Source organism: Anarhichas minor, unplaced genomic scaffold, assembly GCF_050575085.1.
Source record: "Anarhichas minor isolate MPS153535 unplaced genomic scaffold, ASM5057508v1 ptg000027l, whole genome shotgun sequence".
Lineage (NCBI taxonomy): Eukaryota > Metazoa > Chordata > Actinopteri > Perciformes > Anarhichadidae > Anarhichas > Anarhichas minor.
Window position 1 is genome coordinate 7,955,146 of NW_027466473.1, and position 16,101 is coordinate 7,971,246.

The window sequence follows — 16,101 nt, forward strand, 5'->3', positions numbered from 1 at the left end:
GATAGAACGCACAGCGAATGAATGGAACAAACCGGTCTCCTGTCTCCATATATACACTAAGTGATGATTGTGCATGTGGGCACTTTTCCTAAATAGGAAGATTGTAATGGCAAGAATAATGTTCTCAGCTCCGCCTATTTGGCTTGTGAAGCTACCTTGACCTTGAACAGCAGTGCCCGCTCTGATTCTCTCGCTGGAATGGGAGGAAGAGCAGACATGCTTCCCTCTTTCCTGTTGTAGTTTCAAAAGACACTCTACACGGGGTGGATCACATTGCAATCATCCATGCCTAAAATCCAATGGGTGCATGAATGGGTTTTTTAAAGAGGATACACTCTGCTCAGCTGCACTAAGCCATGTGTACATACCAGTACCTCGGCTCTGCCGAGCTAAACGTTCTATGATGGGGTTTTCAATTAACTGTGGAAAATGTAATTTATGATAAAAAAAAAATGCAATCCGTGTAAAGTAGCTAAAATAATGAAGTCTGCTGAGTATCAGGTAATTAGAGTGAATTTAATTAATTTGCACAATTGAATTCTCAGTGCAGCCTCCACATTTTCTTGCCATTTTTAAGATTTTAGCAACTTCTTCTTAATGAAGTCGTGGTAGATGGATTTTCCCCCCGGGTTCAAATGTAGGATATCCGACTTTGAGGTTGAACATATTTAAGTTTGGAGACGTCTGGAATACAGCATTAGATCTCGCCAATCATGAACTTCTAGGTAATCCGATTGCATGAAGCAACATTTGGCCTGCTATCTGATTTGGCGGCATCTCTGGGGCAGATGTCATGTAATCTCTAATGTGAGAGATGCAATATATCATTCAAATTTAAAGATATTATTTTGACTGTGGGAGATGAATGGCGTCCTGTTCTTATCTTGGTGTGATGCCGTGTTTTGTCTGCAGATGCGGTCCATGGTGGATCATCAACATGGAACGTAACTTGTAGTAGCTTTGTGCCTCTGAGAAACTGCGCCTGTCTTCATTCAACAGCACAAATGAAACCTCTGGAACAGCTTCAGCATTACCGCCAGCTGTTCTCTCTGCTCAACCTCCACAAACTGACAGCAGCTCATCGTCGGTGGATGTAACTTGGTGAGACTATTTCCTCTCCTCATGTCGGCCATATTGGATTTTTTAAAACATCAAATAGCGGATGACTTCCTAGTCAGCTGTCTGTTGAACTGCTTGTGTCATAATTCCATAGATCCAGTGCCACCTGTGGATTTTGCGGATCGACCCCAGACACATTATATCTGGGTGTTATCGTGGGGCGACCTGCACCGGCAGAACAAAGTCCAGTGGAGTACCCCAGGGGGTCTAAATGTGACCCCCCTCCCATTCTAAAAGTGGACCGTAACATGGAACAGGAACACAAAGAAATCACTTCCACCACATCTGGTAGGAAATGCTTGCCTCCACGCGTGTCTGAATTGGGAAGTTATTTCACATTGTTGTGGATCCTACTGAAATTTCCTTTTGATTTTCAGACGACATGGAGCCCAAGAAGAAGACAAAGAAGAAGAAGAAGAACTGCTTCAAGCGCTTCTTTTCCTGGGCCAAGAGGACATTCTGCTGCTGTATCTCTGTCGATGATGACGAGGTATGACTTGCACTATGAACACAACACCTCTCTCGATGAATTTCACACAGGAAATTTAGAGAGTAAGCTTCCTTCCATACTCTCTATCGACACTGGAGGCCATCTGTCAGGAGTGGTGTTGTAGATACGTTCATAGTTGCTGAGGGTATGAAGGCAAATCAATGTCAAAATCCGCAAGCACAAATGAGATCCACGAGCGTGTGTGTAGAGGTCCAAGCACGGCCTGAGTGTTCACTATATTGTTTTAGAAGTAAAAGCATATGTACAGTGTTTGACTGCAACAAATATTGGCTTTGTAGCTTATGCTACAAAGCCAATAGATAGAGCTCCATTGTTTTCTAGATAGAGCTCCATTGTTTTCAACTATTCAAAACACACCAGTGAGCCACACTATGTTCCCCCAAATATGTTTCGTTATTCTGATAAACATGGGCTCTGTAGTTTATTTTGACTCACTGCCACTTACACTGTCTTGACGTAAACTCACTAGAACACCAAATGTGTATCAATCCACGGCTAAAAATAGTCCATAACAACAGCACCACTTACGCATTTTTGGGTAACATTTGCTTAAAACTGCTGTGCCCAAGTATTTTGAGAAACTACTTAGCCTTTTTAGGAAAATTTAATTAAACATTTTTGATGCGTTTGAAAAGATATACTGTACGTCTTCAGTAGGGAGTCGTAGCGAAATTGTAACATATTGAGAGAACGGACTAATTCTTTGTTGATTTTGGACCTTGCATCGGATTTGTTGACCATAAAAAAAGAATAACATCGCCATTATTGATAATTATTTATGTCAAGAAGGTAGCCTGTACTTGAAGGGAAGGTTTTTGTTGTTGTGTACATTTTTCACAACTCATCTGAATTCATTACTTATGTGCTGAACTGTAAATTGCTTTAGCATGTTGAAAAAAGTAACAAAAAAGTAAAAGTATTGTATGTAATCAAAAGTTTAAAAAAAAGTATAGTAAGTCATGAAAAATTAACTAAAAGGTCAGAGTGCAGTATGTCATGAAAAAGGTCATATTATTGTGTGTCATGTAAAAGTCATAGTATAGTATGTTGATAAAAGTCATAGTATAGTATGTTGACAAAGCCATAAAGCACTTGTACAGTATGTCAAAAAAGTCATAGTGTAGTATTTCAAAAAAGTATGTTAAAAATATTTCAAAAGTCCTAGTATAGTGTTTAGAAAAAAGTCATATTATAGTAAGTCAAAAAAAGTCAGAAAAAGTCATAATAATGTATGCTATGCTGAAAAAAGTCATTATAGAACGTCGAGAAAAGTTCTAAAAAAGTTGTAGTATAGCATGTCAAAACCAAGTGTAATACAAGTCATTGGATAGTATGTCTAAAAAAGTCAAAACATTCATAAAAAGTCATATTATACTGAATGTGACAATATAACGATCATATTGTATTGCATGATATCACGTTTGAATATAAATGGGAAAGACGTGACACAATGATTTTCAAGGGCTTTGCTGTCATTTCTTCGGTACAGCAAGTGCCTCATTTGCAATACAAATTTTTACTAAAACCAGTAAATCCAAATCAGGCAATCGAGTATCACATCAGTTTCTGTAAGATATACACGTTTTCTTAAATTATTTTCTACAAAAAGTTAAACAGAAAACATGCGGGGAAGTGATTCATGCAGGAGAATGATGGTTGCTTAAAGTAAATAAAGCCTAATATGTACTTTGGTCTGCTCAAAGAGGCCTGTTACCAGGCAGATGCTCAGTCAATATCCACAAGAGCCAACAATAATTAGCTTTACATTTTAAAACAGGCCTGAAGCCTCACGCTGAGTCAGCCATGAGCTCATGGGAGGGGGCTCTGTGGGTTGCTCTTTACTCCTCTGGCCTAGATGATGAACTCAAATATGTCTGGACTCGACATTAAGTGGGAATAAAGACAAAGCAAATGGACGCTGAATGAACATAAATACATGTTTAATATAAGCACAAGCACTATTTTGGCACTGCAATAGTGCAGTTGTTTACATCAATTTGATTGCCGCTGGTTTTGAGAATCAACAGCACACATAAAGCAGATAGCACTGAGGATATTACAGGCTACTGTAAACATTAACATACCACCAGATCGTCCTCTGTCAGTGAGGCTTTAAAGGCTGAGCCACAGGGAGCACCTTCCTCTGAGATAATTTATTCTGAGAGGTTTGAATAATGATGATCGTTTGGACACTAGGCACTGTCTTGGCCTAAGCAGCTTTGCCCAAGTTTTAAAATCAAGTTGGCCCATAAACCTCGAAGAAGGATGAGTTATGATCAAATATACTTCACCTGACAAATGTCCCATTAATTGAAAAACAAGTATGGGAAAACATATTCATTTGTGCCTTGAATCTGTATAACAGGAGGAAACTGTGTCTGTGGCAGTGGTGCTTCAAACCTAATTAAACTTAAGTGCAGGTATAACTGTTTACATAAGTATTTTGTAATGCATGGGAGAAGAAAACACACCCTCAAGGGAATTTTACTGTTTCAATGTCATGATGTTTTACCCGTCATCATGAGTCAGAGCACGGTCATCATCAGCTGATAGGTGTAATAATCACTGACATTTAGACAACTGTTCTCTTCATTGACACATTTATTTGTGACGAGAGGATAGGGCCGCAGAATGTGTGTGTGTGTGTGTGGGGGGGGGGGGGGGGGGGGGGGTCGTTGGAGAATGATTACAGTTGTCATATATATTTATTGTTTTGGGGTGCCAAGAAAGCTGTGTCCATGAGGCCCAGAATTTCTTCCAGCGGGCCCTGAAAACAGGCCAATTTCATATATACAAGATTTCATGCAACCTTTGTTTGAACCAATAGAGACTCAAATAAAGGAAGGGATAAATCATCTTACTGAAATGCAAAGACAATTCCCTTTACAGGACCTAATAAGGAACATCTAAAGAATAGGCCAGCTCTGGCCTCCGTGCCTTTAACATCTCGGGGATACCGATACTTCACCATGCACGCGTATGACCATCGGGAGCGCGCATGCTTCCACGGCCCCGGACACGTCTTCTAAATTGCACATTTGATACCCCCAGAAGTATCTACGCAGGATGTGTAGCAACTGGGCGCAACGCACTTTCTGAATCCGCTTCCGGCGTGCAGACGACACCGATGCTTGTGCACACTCACAGGCTGATCACAGGGTTTTCACCCGAACAGCGCTGAATGGTAGCAGCTGAGAGGCGGGTGCGGAGCGAGGGTTGCCAAACCCGGAGGATTTCTCACGGCTCGCGGACTAGAATGCTCTTCTATATGTATCCCCATGAACGGATGACAGCCTCCAAACAAACCTACACTGAAAACTTTCAGTTCTACATTTGACGCGGAGCTGCCATTGAGATTTTATTTCCTCCTTTTTTTTTTTAAACCAGGTCCAAGAACAGGCATCATGCAGGTGCAAACTGTGGGCTAACGTTACTGAAATGATTTGCTCGGCGCTGACGCTGACGCGTTTCATTGTGCCATATAACCCCGCATTGTCAGATGCCATTTTACTCTGCGTTATCCCAGCGTCCGGAATATTCCAACATACTGGGCCTGTTGTGCAATTAGAAGTTCGTGAGGCAGTGGCAAAACACGCTGGTGCAATGAGAAGCTACGCTGTCCAAGGCATTGTGCGCAATTCGTGCTGAAGCTTATGGGTCCTGCGTACTCAAGCTCCCGGCTTCCACTTGAAGAGGTGTGCGGCTGGGCTACAGCGCACTGGCTGTCGGCTTCACATCTGGACCGCCCGACTACTGTCATCTGCGGCCTGTTCCGACTGTGCACTCCCTGGACTTGTATGTTTTAAGGAGAACTGACTAATATCGCCTCGGCTGGTGTCGTGTTAAGGAAAAGGGGCGAATATTTGGCTTGGACTTGGTGTTATCGGTGATCCACTGGAACACCGTGGTCCAAAGCTGGACTGGCTTACTACTCGTCCAGCTATGGATTTTGCGTAGCAAAGTCACGCATTTTTAAAGGCAACGCTAGGGTGACATTGCAGTCTTCTCACCACATCGGTTATTTCGTCGTCCGACAAAAAAATAAAAGAGTGGAAGTGGAGTATTGTCCGTCGCACATATCAGCGCAGTGGGATTTCTACGTCTGCTCTGCGTCCCCCCCCCACCCTTCCCGCGGTGACGGTTATGGGTCGGAAGCGGTGTGTCGGTGCAGATTGTTCCAAGATGGCGGCCGGGTGCTGCGGGGTGAAGAAGCAGAAACTGTCGGGATCGCCCGGGTCGGGAGGTCCCGGCGGGGTGGGGGCGGGAAGCGGGGTGGCAGGAACCGGACATTGTGGCTCGGAGTTGGGGATTGGCTCCTCAGCCACCGTTGCAGCAGCGGCGAACATGAGCAGATCCAACGGCCTGGGGGGACCCGGGGGTAACGTTAGCAGCAGCAGCAGCAGTAGTAGTGGCGGTAGTAGTGGTGGTGGTGGTATCAGCGGCACGAACGCTCTGTCCACAGCCCCGGCCGGTTACTCTTCATCCGGCCTCTCCCCGAATATCAGCTCGGGACCTGGTTCGGGAAGTGGAGGCAGGAAAATGGTCGTCTCAGCGGAGATGTGCTGCTTCTGTTTTGACGTGCTTTATTGCCATCTGTACGGATACCAACCTCCGAGAACACCCAGGTTTACAAATGATCCCTAGTGAGTATTTTTGTCTTTTGTTGTTTTGTTGCATGTCAAAGCTCGTTTATGTAATCTCTAAACAAATGTATTTTGACGGGATTGCCTCTGGATGCCGCTTCGGTGTTAAGGGCACAAACTGTCACATCGACAAAACATTTTACTTACAGTGAATTTGATGTGAAAAGCTCGCGATCAGAGCTTAATTTGGCCAAGTTGGAATTTGCGGCCTGTCGAACAGACTGTCGGCACTGGCCCGCAGCGGCGCTATGCTAACGTTAAAATGAATGATATATGATATTACCATGCGATGTCACCTATCCCTGAATGAAGAACTCTGATCTACTTTAAGATGTTCCGTCGCTAAGCTTCCTTGGTGAAAAAAATGTTGGCGATACTGGTTGTGTAACTCTAAAAACACTGGGTAGCGTTAGCTAACGTTAAGCCTGTTTGCCACTAACGTTAGCTAACTATCTTAGCCACTAACACTTAAAAGAAAGAGTGGAACGAGAAAGACAACATCATATTTTTCGGTTCAACTGAAGCGGTGTTGCTAATTAAGATATAACCCTTGAACCACGAAAATGCTAAACGTATAAAGTTAAATTAGACGTCTTAATCGTTTATGTTGCCCTCAATGAACTCTGGATTGCCACACACAGGCTTAGCTGTGTTAGCTACGAGCTACATTAGCTTAGCAACGAAGCACCAATGGGCTTGGGGTAACGTTAATTAATTAATTTAACAGTGTATGTCTTCAAAGTCGCTCTGTTATCACGAGCAGATAACCGGCCATACTACTCGCGCGGTTTACAGCAGGTTTTGTTTGGTAACGTCACGTGTTATGTCGAATTAAGGGACACTAACGTTAACCGACTTTAGCACAAACCAACAAAGACAATGTGGTTCTTGCTAAGTACTAAGCAGTCCCAAGCATTCCATATGCCCACCTTTTAACTAAATAAAAAACAACATTCACTGTTGAATATAACAAACGCATATAGTGTTTAATAATTTAAAGCATTCACTGAAAACGATTTTGTTTTTGTATTATGAGCAAATTAACAGTAAGATTAATAGTTTCCTGCCGGTAACCGCACTCCTGCGCCCTCCACTGAAACATTTTGACCCAAACTTAGTCGAGCGTTGTAATGTGATAGCAAATGACTTTGCGGGCGTTTACTTACATTTCGAGCCACTGAAGGATCGCAATTACAGTTTAATATTTCTGTGTATTGACCTGAAGAGAGAAACAACACTTTGGAATGACAGGGACCATGTTTAAATGCATCAGCACGGTCAAAACAGTCACCGGAAATGCTTTTTTTTGTGTTTTTAAATGTGTCTTTCTATTGTCATGTAACACATTTAAGTGACAGGCACTCTTTCACGTCACCATACTGACACTAAAGATGTTTCATACATTTCAGATGCTTATGATGGGTTGTGAATTGGTGTGTATCTATGTAAACAGTTTCAACACTCTCAGGGTGTTTGCAGGTAATCATTATCTATTATGGGCCATCTCAGAAAAACAATCATGCTGTATGGCATGCTTAACAGTGCAGCCCGACAGCCCCTGTCACACACACACACACACACACACACACACACACACACACACACACACTCATGTCAGTTATTTTTCAATACCAAAGATAAGGAAATATACACAGCATGATGACCTTCTTGCAGGTTAACCCTTTGAGGAAAATGCAACACATTGGGGCCTTTAATTATAAGTGTATCCTTAAAAAAAACTACCATACAAACATCTCTTATTTAGTGTCAACTTAAAATCACCTCCGCAAATTCCAAACAAAAGGCTTTACACATTCAAATATGAGAACCATTCAATCCTGACAGTGATGTGGCAAACGCCGAACAATGACTTGACATGTCCCAGACAGAGTGGATGCAGCTCGCTGTACCGCGTTTTTGGTGTCAGCTGTAATAACCAAAAATGTGTCAGATAATGGAGAAATGCATAGCCAACACTTCATTTCATACATTCTGGATTTAATAAATGGCTGCCTCTATTAATGAATGCACCATTTAAAACTTGCTTTTGAGGACCCTTACTTCATGGCCCAGTCCCAATATCCATGCTAATCATTAAGCCTTCATAAATATTAATGCTGCTGACTTTCTAAATAGTACAATAATACTGTTAAGCTGTAAAAGCTCCTTTTGATCATAACAGCTCATTAACATAATGATGTTGAACAATGACCTTGTTGCTATGTAGACTTGTGAATTTCCCTTTTGTATTTTTTCTGTCATCGTTGGAACACTGTAAAGTGTGTGTAATCTCCTCAAGCGGGGACATATGGAAAGTGTTCATAAAGGGCTCAGAAAGCCATTGGATGCTCTAGAAACTCTCAAATTCTGGTCTGTGGCGTCCTCGACACGCCCTTCACTTGGGGTTCTTGTCAGAATGAATTATTGAAATGCTCAGAACAACTCCAACATTTGACAGACAGTGCTCTGCAAAGTTAGCCGGTAAACAAGTCGGGGCCTCAAATCGGGAACATTTCGTGATCTTTTTTGGGAGACAGTGGTACTAAAATTTAGAAATAGGAGCTCTTGCTTCTTGTAAATGTGCTCTTTATCTTAAGTCATAATGGTAAACGAATCGCAATTGTGGATCCCCTTGAGCAGTGTGTGTTGTTGCTGTTTAGACCGGCTGTTGGTATTTAGTAATTTAAAAAAAGCATACACTGAGAGCTGTGACTCAATATATACGCAAAGGTAGCTGCTTCAAGAAGCACCAACACAGCAGACATTTCTTAACTTTTTGCCTCAAGAAGACCAACGGACCACGCTAGCCAGCCAGCTAGCGCTGCTGCAGGTACGTTAGCATATCTCGACAGCTAATTTAGCTAGCTTACTTTGGATGACTGGTTGTATAACTTGATAAGGCAAATGTAGTCTCTTGTTGGGTAATGTTAATTTATATTTCTATAATCTAATGCTTGCTAACATAGATGCGTATATTGTATGCTACTTACATTTTGTAGCTTTATTAAGCTAAACAAAGTTAAAGATTGCAATTCAGAAGTTAAAAACTAGCTAGCAAACATGCTACCTTGTTAATGCATGTTATCTCATCCATTGTGCTACCAATTGGTGAACACTAGAAATCTTGTCTTTTCTACGTCGACCCTTTCCTCTGTCGTTACCCCTTTTGACGACAACACCAGAAGACACCAGTGTTTCCTCACTGGAGGAGAAGGGGGAGATGTTCCAGGAAAGGTATAATGAAGCCACAGCACAGTTACCATGCACAGGTTCTCTGAGGAACTGCTGGGTGAAACTCCTGTAAGACAGTAAAGTCTACAGCGGTGGCCATTAGAAAACGCATCGTTTTTCATGAGACTATTTGCACCGATGGCCTGTCTGTAGCTGTAATTTTTTTTTCCTTTGTAATTCGTTTTTTTTTTTTTTTTTTTTTTTTTTACTGGAACTTTGAGTCAGAAATCGAAATTTTGGTTTTGTAAAACAGTTGTTTCATATGTGAAGAAGCTAAAAATAAAATTTAAGATATGTTCAAAGAGAAAATGTCTCATGTATGTTTCTTTTTGTAAAATTGGAATTTCAAAGCCTTTTTTTAACAGTATAGCTCAAGACTTAAAGGATTAAACTAAAAACATCATAGACGAGCAAGTGTTGAAGTATCAGTATTGGTTCTGGTATTGAACATTTCTTCACCAGCGAAACACGCTAAGCTCTTTTTTTCCCCCTTTTCTCCTTTCTCTTTAGAAGGGTTCATTTTCATTCATAAAGGAAGAGAGAGAGAAAAAAAGATCACCAAGTAGCTGAATAAGTAGTCCCACTTACAGAAACGCAGAGGCTTCGTATTGATCCATTTATAAAAAAAATCTAAAAAATTCTAACAAGTAACAAAAAAGTCTTAGGTTAAATAATCGGTTACCAAAGAATTAATCAGTGACGCAAGTAACTGTGCTGAAATATGAAGGTGTCGATCTGAATTTGAATTTAGCTGATGCCCTTTAAATTGGACTTGTGCTCATTTTAAAGGGAGGGAGGAAAGAGTGGAGCCCTACTATGGTATGTTACGCCAAGTTCACACTACGCGACCTCCAAAGTCGTCAGATCGCTGTTCCGTCCACACAATTTGCTGCTCTATAATCGGGAGTCTAGGGAGTGTGTGGCTTTCACACTGCATGACTGACCGGCGACAGAGGTTCACACATCACAAGATACTCCATTTGGAATCCAAACTAAGTTTTTCATGAAAACGCATGCAATACGGGCGTAGCGTAGTTATTCTTGTTGTCATCGGTTCGCGCAATAGCCTGTTTCCAGACGTCTTTGCTAGATTTGCCTCTGATCTGAGGCTTTTGTCCGCCAGCTCCAAAAACTGTCAGCGAGCGGAGAATCTGGGCTGAAGTCGTGTAGAGTGAACAAGGCATTACTTGGCATCGGAGGACAAGCTACAGTAAATCAGTGGGATTAACTTTCCGCAGTGAAGATCAAAAATGAAATCTTCCATTTACTGTCGAGCAACCCGGGCAGAAGCGGTCAGGGTCACAGTGGATCTGAAGCATCTTGACGACACACAACAAAATACACAATCATTGTAGTTTTGTGGCAGAGAGTACACTGAAACATAAAAAAAGACACTTTCGGTTGCATTGAAGCAGGAGTTATGCAGCCAGTGTAGACCGTTATAATGGGTAACTCTGTGTTTGCTCCACCAGACATGCATGCAGTGAACACTCCTTATGCAAACACAAATGAGATAGCTTTGACCTGTTATCATCGTATACTGTGATGGAGAACTGTTGGGTTCTGTTATGCGTTATTTATTGGGTCATTAACTCATTTTGTTAATGAAGACAAGTGATACATTTTTATATCTGATCATGTCAGAAATTATTATTGTGATCAATATGCTAGGCTAATTTACATGCTATTGTAGAAATGGTTGCAGGATTAAAAAAGTTGGAAAATCCCTCTTCATGAAAGGTTACTTTTTCAAAATAAACACATGGCCCAATGTTAATGCTGATCCAAGACAATTGTGCATATTCCACCAAAAGTGAACAGCTGTGACATCAGAATGGACCGATGTGTGCTACTAACCAACTTTTGTGTCCTACAGGAATGTACAATGGATGTGCACGTTATTCAAAGTTCAGCTGCTTAAACATGGTTCCTTGTTGTTTTTCAGCCCGCTGTTTGTCACATGGAAAATAGGCAGAGACAAGCGGTTGAGGGGTTGTATAGGTACATTTTCTGCCATGAATCTGCACTCAGGACTCAGGGAGTACACCCTTACCAGGTAAGCAACAATACAAAGTCACTTTTCTATGTTTCCAAGCTGTAGACAGATTGCTGCAACGGTACAAAAGTGAAGTAGTAGTAAATTGAAGTGAACAACAGGGATATTAGAATTTAGACCCTCAACAAGGGTGACTTTGTACCAACAGTAGTAGTAAATAACCCCCGGAACTGACAGTTTGCCTGTGCATGAGTGCAAAAAAAAAACAACACAATTTCTGTTTCTTATAGTATTTACTTTTTTGTTCTGTTTCATTCATGTAGCTCGCTGTAGCGCTGTGTGGAGCGCGTATCTCCATTGATCCCAGGTCCTGGGGCTTCAAAAAAAATATTCAAACGTTATTCATGTCTTTTTAAGTAGGTTTTTCCATTAACCATCTTCCTTTGACATATACTTATTTTAGACAAGTGGATACAATTTACTGTCTTTGTGTAAGCACTTTCTTTAATAGTCAGACAAACTGCAGTTACAGTATGCTGGCAACACAGTTTGTTATCAACACCGATGTGATGTAGAAGATGCCAAAAATACTTTAGTGTCGGTGACATGGCAGTCCTGAGATTTTAAAAGGACAGGCAGTGACACAAATGAAATGTATTGACAACTCAACTATAACTGTAATGTATGTAAATATGTTTTTAATACAAAAAAAAAATGTAAAGCTGTGATAATAAAAGAGTCCTTGTGTAGTTGTATTTGGGAAGTCCAGACAAACGCAGTGACACGGGTTAAACCCACGTTGGTGGTTCATCCGGCTGGTGGGTTGAACGCCGGTTGGGCGCTACTTGGCTTTGGTGGTCGAGTGTTTCAATTAGGAATGTACTTACTGATATTAATGTCTAACAAACGAAGAGAGAACGAGAGTGTCTTCAGTGTACACACGGCCGTCCGCAAGTACCTGCTGTGGAATTTCTTCACCAGCATTTTTTGACCTGAGGGCAGACACTGCTGACGTGTCACATGTATGTAAACACACACACAGTCTCCTACCGGTGCTGTGTACAAATATACACATTACAAACGTCAGGTCAGCAGCAACGGTCAAGAGTCCATGCTGCGAACACGCTGGTCTCTGTATGGCCATAGGTCAATCTATAGCTGAGACGAGGCATCGCTGATCCATCATAACATGTTTGGAAATTTGCCCTTTAGTCTTAAAAAAAAATATGAAGTTATGAGTGCATTGCATTGTCAAACCATTGGACGTCTTGTAACGGTGTTTTTCTTTGTGCTTCTGTGCCCGCAGTGCCCTTAAAGACAGCCGCTTCCCCCCTATGACAAGGGATGAGCTGGCTCGCCTCTTCTGCTCAGTGTCTCTTCTCACCAACTTTGAAGACGTCGGTGATTACCTTGACTGGGAGGTAAGACATGGTTTGTAAAAAAAAAAAAAAGGTCTTTCTGCAAATTAATACACAGCAGCTCCTCCACATTGTATTGAGGTTCATTTTTTTTTTCAAAGGTAAATTAAATTCTAATCGTGCTGTGACTTATTTGAACAGTTGCAAAAACACTTTGTTTCCTTCTTGAATTCTAGGTGGGTGTTCACGGTATTAGGATAGAGTTTTTCAATGAAAAAGGATCAAAGCGCACCGCCACCTATCTACCAGAGGTTGCAAAGGAGCAAGGTAAGATCCATTTGTGCCCCTGACATCTCAGCCTAATCTGCTTTATAGAAAAGACAGTGTATGTTGTGCCCGATGTGCATTTTTCAGCAATGTGTAAAGAGATTTAAACTCTTATTTTACAAAGGTTGGGACCACATTCAAACCATAGATTCCTTACTACGAAAGGGAGGTTACAAAGCTCCCATCACAAACGACTTCAGGAAGACCATTAAGTTAACCAGGTAAGATTGCACTGTATTACCCACAGACATCGTGTGTCACTGATGTGCACTCTGTTTTCCACATACATTCATTTAGAACCATGTCTCCGAAAATAGGACGGGAAAGTCCTAAAACTTCACCTGAGTACATTGCCTTAAGTGATGTCACTTGAGGCAATTTAATCAGGTGAAGTTTGAAAATGAAAAAATTGTGAAGTTACAAAGTTAGAAAGAAGAGCTTACCAGTCCCCTGTAGCCTGTTACAATAACTCACCCAAATGTCCTGTGTTTCGGTGCGGACCGTGGCCGATCATAGCTCTCCTAGCGTTCACGTCAGCCAGCCTTCACCAACTCATCTCGTCTCATCCTCAGGTACCGTAGCGAGAAGATGACAATGGGTTATGCAGAGTACATCGCCCACCGCCAGCACCATCACTACCAGAATGGCATCGGGCACCCTCTACCACCCTACAACCATTATTCCTGACAGCGAGCCGCATGACCAATCATTGGACCTCTCCGCGGACCTTTTCCCAGGAGAGCCCGCCCCCTCCTGGTCTAGCTATTTCTACTACTGTACCATTTTATGATGATAGTTTCCGTTGCCATGCTGGCCGTCTCCCAGACGTTGACATGGCAACGGGTGGCAACGAAGCATCATTTGATTCTGGCAAGAAATCCACATTTCTGTTTCTTTGCCCGTGGTTAAGTTTTTGCAGCATATGTATACCAATATCTACAACGCCCCTATCTATTAATCTTTTTGAAAATTAAACGACTATTAGATTGTTTTCAGCAAACCTAATCCGGTGTTTGATTCTGTGGATGGAAGGAAGTCTTTTTCGGTGCATTAGTCTCGCGCTTATATTGTTTAGGCTTTGCTACAATTTTACATTATCTAAAAATAAAATAAAAAGATCTTATTTTTTCCTTTTCTTTAACTTACTATCCAGACATGTATGCCATGTAGCAAGGCAACTGCAGTTCTCAAAGGCTGTGTCGTCTCTATTCTGACTCCTCTCAAAAAAACCACAAAAAAGTGATTGACTGTTGAGCCTTGTTAACTCTCGTAGTGTTGTAGTTGGAACTATATATATCGGGATCTGTATACTCCAAAGTCTAGATTGTGGGATTGTGATGCCCTTTTGCTGGTCGTGTGTATTGTTTGCGCTCACAGTCGTGTGTGTTCTTCTGTGTGGGTATAGATATTGATCTGCCACAAGATGAAAACCAGTAGAGTGAATTAGAAATTTGATTTTTACCGAAAGATTCCCCACAGAGATTTGTTTTGTTTTTTGAAAATCCTCTCCTCGGTATTTGTAGTGTTTTGTGGTGGGACTTGTACACATCGGACTGAGTTTGTTTGGCTAGAGCTTTCAGCCGCGCTCCCTCTTTTCTGTTTAACTTTTTTAAATGTACGGTAGTCTGCGGAGGAAGCCATGTTGTCTGAGGATAATCACGTCAGGGCGGGGGATTTCTTAATGTCAAAGTGGATCTTGATTGCCTCGCATTGGAGAGGGTGAGCAGGCGCAACTACAGGTCCATAGGGGAAAAACAAAAACAAAAAAAGAATTTGCATGAGCAGTGCTTTCATTTGAATTGGCTGTCTGTTGGTTTCTGAGTTTACTGGCAGGGAGTCACTTGACATGCTATAGCTAAAGCCATATTCTCTTTTTATTCCACACTTTGTAATAGTAACCAGTTTGGATTGAAGTGTTTGCATTCGGTACCACTTCGTTGCTAACCTCTAATATATATATATATATATATATATATATATATATATATATATATATATATATATATATATATATATATATATATATATATATATATATATATATATATATATATATATATATATATATATATATATATATATATATATATATATATATATATATATATATATATATATATATATATATATAATCTCTGAATGCAAACTGACACCAGTCAAACCCACCGGTTTCAGTCAGATGCCGACCACATCGCCCGTATTGTCGTGAAAACGTTGTCTTGCCTCTTCAGATTACAGCTAACCATTTGTCACTCACTCGTCACAAAGGGAGGCATGTAACTAACACGTTTGTGTCATTTAGGAAAGCATTGTCGTCGTGCTCGTCAGATCCTGAGGCAGGTGCAGCAAGTTGATTTAGTTGTTAAAACCGCACCACCGCCGGTCCCCCCCCCCCCCCCCCCCCCCCCCCCTCTAAACACTCTGCAGTTCAGCGAGATACCCGTCGGATCTGTGTGTCCACGGTGCAGGAGTTGTGGTCTGTTTAGTCAGCTGTTAGAGCAAACACAGTTGAATTAGTTGGAGCGGAATCTCTGCGTGGGGCCCGGTGGCTTGCAGTTAAAGTCCACAAATAAAAAGCCGGGGCTTTGTTGGGACTCAAGAAGCCATTTCTCATCCAACAATTACTTGTTCACATCCACGCACACACACACTAGGCTGGTTCACGAGTGTTCGAACTGTCGAGGATCACCGCGATCCGCCTGCTTTGGGTTCGGCTTTAGTTCTGCTGACTGGAATGATTTTGAGAGGTTCTCGTTGCACGACGTCTTTCTTGGTAACAGCCTTTACTAACTGACAGGTTATTTTTCTTTATGCAAAAAAAAAAAAATGTCAAGGGCTTTTGGAACTCCATCCACAGTAACCCGAAATGACCCAGATTTAAGTTGTGTTGCCTTAAACGAATGATCTAGTAAACGA

The 16,101-nt window shown here is 41.5% G+C and overlaps 1 protein-coding gene and 1 long non-coding RNA gene across 3 annotated transcripts; both read left to right on the top strand.

The window, feature by feature from the left end:
* Positions 1-918: 918 nt before the first annotated feature.
* Positions 919-1,797, top strand: LOC142959804 (uncharacterized). The gene is made up of 3 exons (XR_012956251.1): positions 919-1,101; positions 1,214-1,407; positions 1,497-1,797. It is a non-coding gene; the product is annotated as an uncharacterized LOC142959804 (long non-coding RNA).
* A 2,851-nt stretch (positions 1,798-4,648) lies between these two features.
* On the top strand, positions 4,649-14,957 carry ammecr1 (AMMECR nuclear protein 1). Of its 2 annotated transcripts, XM_076101535.1 has the most exons (6): positions 4,649-6,273; positions 11,450-11,560; positions 12,807-12,921; positions 13,095-13,185; positions 13,310-13,406; positions 13,758-14,957. In XM_076101535.1, exons 1-6 carry the CDS (start codon positions 5,774-5,776, stop codon positions 13,870-13,872), a joined length of 1,029 nt encoding a protein of 342 aa, XP_075957650.1. In that variant the 5' UTR covers positions 4,649-5,773; the 3' UTR covers positions 13,873-14,957. The 2 variants fall into 2 exon arrangements, with proteins under 2 accessions (XP_075957650.1, XP_075957651.1); XM_076101536.1 differs by lacking the exon at positions 11,450-11,560.
* Positions 14,958-16,101: the final 1,144 nt, after the last annotated feature.